The sequence below is a fragment of the Scylla paramamosain genome, chromosome 27 (genome assembly GCF_035594125.1).
Source record: "Scylla paramamosain isolate STU-SP2022 chromosome 27, ASM3559412v1, whole genome shotgun sequence".
In the NCBI taxonomy this organism is placed as follows: Eukaryota; Metazoa; Arthropoda; class Malacostraca; order Decapoda; family Portunidae; genus Scylla; species Scylla paramamosain.
The window spans coordinates 20293694-20300259 of NC_087177.1; the positions used below are offsets into that span (position 1 = coordinate 20293694).

The following is a 6566-nucleotide window of genomic DNA, read 5'->3' on the forward strand; positions in this document are numbered from 1 at the left end:
CGTGAGCTTCCTGTTAGACCGTTCGGACGTCGTACTAGCAGCTCTCATCACCATGACTGGCCGCAGCAAGGGAGGCAAGGGTCTTGGAAAGGGAGGCGCCAAGCGTCACCGTAAGGTTCTGCGTGATAACATCCAGGGAATCACCAAGCCTGCTATCCGTCGTCTAGCTCGCCGAGGTGGCGTCAAGCGCATCTCTGGTCTCATCTACGAGGAGACTCGTGGGGTGCTCAAGGTGTTCCTTGAGAACGTTATCAGGGATGCTGTCACCTATACCGAGCACGCCAAGCGTAAGACCGTTACTGCCATGGACGTTGTCTATGCCCTCAAGCGTCAGGGCCGTACCCTGTACGGATATGGTGGTTAAATCGCTCCATTATTGAGATGGTGCCAGCTATTCAGCTTGCATTATCATCATTGAATAACATCATCTCCAAGACCTTTTTAAGGTCCACAAACATGAAAAGAAACAAGGATCATAGACTACTATTATTACTACTACTTTCTCATAACCATGTTCACTATCACTATCTGAGCTAAGAAAAGAAACCATCATTAATTATAACCATCTTTCTCACTTCATCAGGTCTTCTCCAAGTATCATTATTATTATTATTATTATTATTATTATTATTATTATTATTATTATTATTATTATTATTATTATTATTATCATTGACTTATTTCAATGATCACGCCCCTCATCATTCTCAGTTTCTCATAAAACAAAATATACATTGATATGAAAAAGACGCTCAACATATGACAATAGGCAACACATCTAATCAACTCTCCACTGTGACACACAGCAGGTACATTAGTAAAAATATAGTATACATATTTATTCTCGGTCACCTGCGTGCCTGACTAAATAATAATAATAATAACAAATAACTAACTCGAAAATAAATACACTACTTGCTTATTATTGATATATCAGTATAGTCTACACAACTCTCTAGATGTTTGAACGTGTGGCTCCGAAGAGGAGCCGGATTGATGGTGATATTGGCTGAAGGGGAGGGAGGCCCTTTATTTACTTCTTCTCAGTCTTCTTGGGAAGGAGCACGGCCTGAATGTTGGGCAGCACGCCACCCTGCGCAATGGTGACTCCGGAGAGGAGCTTGTTAAGTTCCTCGTCGTTGCGGATGGCCAGCTGCAGGTGACGTGGGATGATGCGAGTCTTCTTGTTGTCACGGGCGGCATTGCCGGCAAGCTCAAGGACTTCAGCAGCCAGGTACTCCATAACTGCCGCAAGGTACACGGGGGCACCAGCACCCACGCGCTCGGCGTAGTTGCCTTTCCTTAGAAGGCGATGAATCCTGCCACCGGGAACTGGAGTCCAGCACGACTGGAACGGGACTTTGACTTTCCCTTCACCTTTCCTCCCTTGCCGCGTCCAGACATGATAATGGATGTTGTGGTAGTAGTAGTAGTAGTAGTAGTAGTAGTAGTAGTAGTAGTTGTTGTTGTTGGTGATAAATGAGGAGCGCGAGTACTCTAACCTCGTCGGTAGCTCTGCGAGCAAGTAGTGAATTTTGGGAAAAACGGCTATATATACGCGAGATCAGATCGGCCCAGAGCGCGTCTGGACCAATCAGGACGCTCGCTGAGGTGGCGACTCCTGATATGGCCATGGAAGAGGGAATAATAATAAAAAAAAAAAGGGGAAGGATATTGAGTTGAAAGTCGAAAGTTAATTATTAACCTGATGCTGAAAGATGGAAAATAACTATTTTCTTCCACAAAACCAAACAGATTGTCTATGAAAATTCTTTAAATGAAAAAGATGTTTGGCCATAAAAAGGGCCTAGATATTGCTGTTATGAAGATCATTCGTGGATGACTTCTTAGGTACGCTCGCCACGGATGCGACGAGCCAGTTGGATGTCCTTTGGCATGATAGTCACGCGCTTGGCATGGATGGCGCACAGGTTGGTATCCTCAAACAGACCCACGAGGTAAGCCTCGGAAGCTTCCTGGAGAGCCATGACAGCAGAGGACTGGAAGCGGAGGTGAGTCTTGAAATCCTGAGCAATTTCACGCACCAGGCGCTGGAAAGGCAGTTTCCTGATAAGCAGCTCAGTGCTCTTCTGATAACGGCGGATCTCACGGAGAGCAACGGTTCCAGGCCTGTAACGGTGGGGTTTCTTGACACCTCCAGTGGCTGGAGCAGACTTGCGAGCTGCCTTTGTAGCAAGCTGCTTGCGGGGCGCCTTGCCACCAGTGGACTTGCGAGCCGTTTGCTTGGTACGTGCCATAGTTGTGGTAACAACAACTCGCAACGAACACTCAGCTGAGTCTGCCCGCGCTATTCTATTCTATATTTATAGAAAAGATGGGTGAAGGAAGAATAATATGAGTATAGGAGGATAGTGAGAAATAATGAAAGAAGTATAAGATTAAAGATGGTGGGCTGTCCACCTTGCTATTTTACTTAATGATGTTATACTGTGTATTATGTGTTTGTGAGAATATTTGTGTTCTGTGTGCTGACCTCATGTGATGGCACGGGCCGCGATTGTTCTCCCTGTTACACCGCAGGCGAGTCGAGAGAGACTCTACCACTACTCCCTCGCCGACACCACACAACTCTTACCCCCTATAGGTAGGTCCCCGGGTGTCGGCGACTCAAGATGAGGTGCAACCCCCTCCCCATCTACCGCTTGCTGGGGGCCAGCAAGCCCTACCAGTGGCCAGTACCCCTCGGCTGTGCACTACGGTGTGGTGAACACCGGCGTGGCATACCGCCTCACCGCCGACTCAGGGCGCGGAGTGGGGAGAGAGGAGGCCAGCTACGAGTCCCATGTGAAGCATGTGTGTGTGTGTGTGTGTGTGCTGTTTAGTGTGTTGGAGTTACATAATATTCTTTCCTTTTCAGATGCCCCGTGTGTGCTGAGTTTTTGTGTTTGGCCATCTTCAGGAATACAGTGAGTAAAGGTAAGTGTTTTAAGGTGAGTATGTTTCCTTATTTTTCGGTTTGTTAATAGATTGGGTTGGGTGTTGTTTTGCATGCCTGTAGGCTGCTAGGGAAATCACGGTGGTATTTTACTATTTGATCTGAGTTGTCTTTTAGGCTTTGATAGATAGGCAGGCCCAACTCATCAATTTTTTCCCAAATTGTCTTTGCTCTGTAGTGTACGAGTAGAAGTATATTGAGAGGTGTTGTTTTGGTGTGTATGTGTACTTGTTCTGTTGTCATGGTGTAAGGGTGTTTCTGATTTGTTGCAAATCTAAGTGCTTTGTTTTGAACTTTTTGAAGTTTGCTAATTTGGTTATTGCTCATTGTGTGTATAGGAATTGAAGGGTAATCAAGTATTGGTAGTATTAGTGCTTTTACTAAGTGTATTTTTATTTTCTCTGGCATGTTATGTAACTTGTAGAGTTTTTGTAGTGATGCTATTGCTACATTTTTACGCTCCTGTATAAGTTTGTAGTAGCCACCTGTAGTTATGGTTAGACCAAGGCATTTGCCGGTACTTTTAAATTCTATTTCTTCTTCGTTAATGATGAGTGGAAAGGTAAGTTTTGCTCCAAGGTGCAGAGGGGTGAATTTATTAACATTGGTTTTTATTTTCCAGTTCCTTTCGTAGTTATTAATTGCTGTTATTGCTCTCTCTGTTTTTATATTGAGCATGTTCTTGGACCTTCCTGGGTAGCCAATTATTTGTGTTATGTCGTCTGCGAAACTGATGTTAAGGGTTTGTATAGGTTGTTGAATATCATTGGTGTAAATTGTGAAGAGTGTTGGTGACAGAACACTCCCTTGTGGTACACCGCAGTTTAAATTAAATGTAGGACCAATGTAATGATTCACTTTAATGGATGCTGTGCGATCAGATAAAAAGTCGCATAAAAAATTTTCTATTGTAATAGGGAGTTGTAGTTGTAGGATTTTATGCTTAAGACCGAGGTGCCAGACTTGATCAAAAGCTTTAGATATGTCTCTTAGTATGACTTGGCACTGGCCTTTATCTGATTTATTGTGTGCTATTTGTTCTGTGATGACTGCTAGTGCTTGTGCGGTGCCTCTATTACTACGAAAACCGAACTGGTAAGTGTTATATAAGTTATCAATTTCTAGGTGTGTTTTTAGCCTTGTATTTATCACTCGCTCAAGGATTTTACCTGGTACTTCTAATAGCTTTATTGGTCTGTAATTTTGAGCCTGTTGAGGGGATTTATTTTGTTTAGGGATTAGTCTGATGATTCCGTTTTTCCACTTGACGGGAAAATAGCCTGCTGAGATAGTGCTGTTGAATATTTCTGTTAGTCTAATTATTGCTGTGTCTGGTATGTGTGTTAGGATTGTTTTATTAATTCCACTTCTTCCCGGGATAGTTCTTTTTAGCTGTTTTATGATGTTTTTTAATTCTTCTGTAGTTATTGTCGTGTCAGTGTGTTGTGTGTTGAGTCTGGTAATGTCAGAGTTATTGTAGGGAATTGTTCTGTGGGTGTTATTTCTGATGTTATGTAAGACAATCTCATTTTCCATGTGATCTTCCTCTCCATCCTCCTCTCCACTAAAGATTTCTTGCCAGTACTCTCTGTGTACTTCCTCTTTTTCTCTGTCGGTGTATACTTTGTTGTTATGTTTGTTCCTAATGTAGTGGGGTTCGTTCTCTCTGTTGCCTGTCAGTAGTTTAATTTTATTCCAGAATGTTGTAGGATCTCTATAAGTGCTCGAAACTTCATTTATTAGTCTGTACCAGTGTTCTCTATTTTCCTGTATTAAAGCTTCCTGTAGTAGTGTTTTTATTCTTATTCTTATTCTTTCTTCCCTCATTCATAACAAATCTTGGAAAATATACAGCAGAACTGACATGTCATTTAAAATTCTAAGACAATTAGCAAGAAAGTTGTGATATTCTTATTTTGTTCATTCTTTTTATTCTATTTTTTTCTTATTCTTGTCATAATTAATACTGTTATCTTTATTATTTTCAATTTTTTTTTATTATTCTTCCTATTCTTATTCTTATTTTTCCTACTTTTAGAGAGATGAGGCTTGTGCGGTCACCCATCTAAGTTCTGCCCGGACCCCCTGCTTAACCTTGCTGATCCCGCCGTCAGCTGATTGGTCAAGAGCGGAGAACAAGGTGTTGGAAGGGCTTATTTCTCTTATTCTTATTCTTTCCTGTATTGTTGTTGCATTGTTGTGCTGAAAATGTTGGAAAATATGCACTAAAATTAACCCTTCATTTATAATTCTACGACAATTAGCAATAGAGATATATTATTACTTCTTTCCTTTATTTTTGTTCTTTTTATTCTTAATCTTCTTATTATTATTATAGTTGTTATTGTTATTTTATTATTTTCGTTTTTCGTTCATTCTCCTTATTCTTATTGCTATTTTTTCCTATTCTCAGAGAGATGAGGCTTTTGCGGTCACCCATCCAAGTTCTGCCCGGACCCCCTGCTTAACTGCGCTGATCCCTCCGTTAGCTAATTGGCCAAGACCGGAGAACTAGGTGTTGGAAGGCCTTCTTTCTATTATTTTTATTCTTTCTTCCCCCATTCATATCGTTGTATTGGAAATGTTGGAAAATATACAAAAGAATTCACCCTTCTATGACAATTAGGAAGAAAGACATGGGATGCTTTCTTTCTTTTTTTTTTTATATTCCTTTATTGTAATTTTTCTTATTCTTGTTATAATAATTCTTACTGTTATCTTTATTACTTAAAATTTTCGTTCATTCTCCCTATTCTTATTCTTATTTTTTATTTTCTCAGACAGATGAGGCTTGTGTAGTCACCCATCCAAGTATTGCCCGGAACCCCTGCGTAATCTCGACGATTTCATTTGACAATACCTATTTACTTATTTATTTATTATTATATTTATTAAAAAAAAAGAAAGAAGAAAAGAAGAAGATGAAGAAAAAGGTATGTAATCGAAATACTCTCTCTATACTGTAGCAATAGTTTAGCTGGATGTGCTTGTATTGTGTCAAAAATACTTGCAATATCTGCAATTGTAACCTGCAGTGTCGGCATAATGCATAATTAAGTAATGAAAAGAAAAATTAATAAAAGAATAAATGAAAAAAAAAGAAAAAAGATACAATTAACATCTAGATATATTAGCTACCCCTCTACGTTTCTTTATCACTGCAGAAAATGGCAAACATTTTAACGTAGACTTGTCAAAATTCAACTAGAATAAGGGTTAAATAAGGATCGTCACCCCTTCCCCAGAGGATATTCATTGTCTTTGAATATATATATATATATATATATATATATATATATATATATATATATATATATATATATATATATATATATATATATATATATATATATATTCTTTTTATTTAAAGTCTTATTTACTTATGTTAATTCTTCTTCACTAAGAGACAGACAGAGAGAGAGAGAGAGAGAGAGAGAGAGAGAGAGAGAGAGAGAGAGAGAGAGGTAACGTCCTTGAGGGTAGCAGCTCGTCTACGCTCCGCTCAGTGATCAGCGTTAGAATGTAATTCGTCATTTCTTAAAAAAAAAAAAAAAAAAAAAAAAACAGAAACTTTATTTAGGGGGCTTGCTGGAAACAAACTACAATGGAG

At 39.7% G+C, this 6566-nt stretch overlaps 1 protein-coding gene across 1 annotated transcript; it reads left to right on the forward strand.

Annotated features, from left to right (window-relative positions):
* LOC135114302 (histone H4-like) lies at positions 1 to 503 on the forward strand. The gene has a single exon (XM_064030211.1). The coding sequence runs from the start codon at positions 53 to 55 to the stop codon at positions 362 to 364; it is 312 nt and encodes a 103-aa protein (XP_063886281.1). The 5' UTR covers positions 1 to 52; the 3' UTR covers positions 365 to 503.
* The last annotated feature ends 6063 nt before the right edge of the window (positions 504 to 6566 follow it).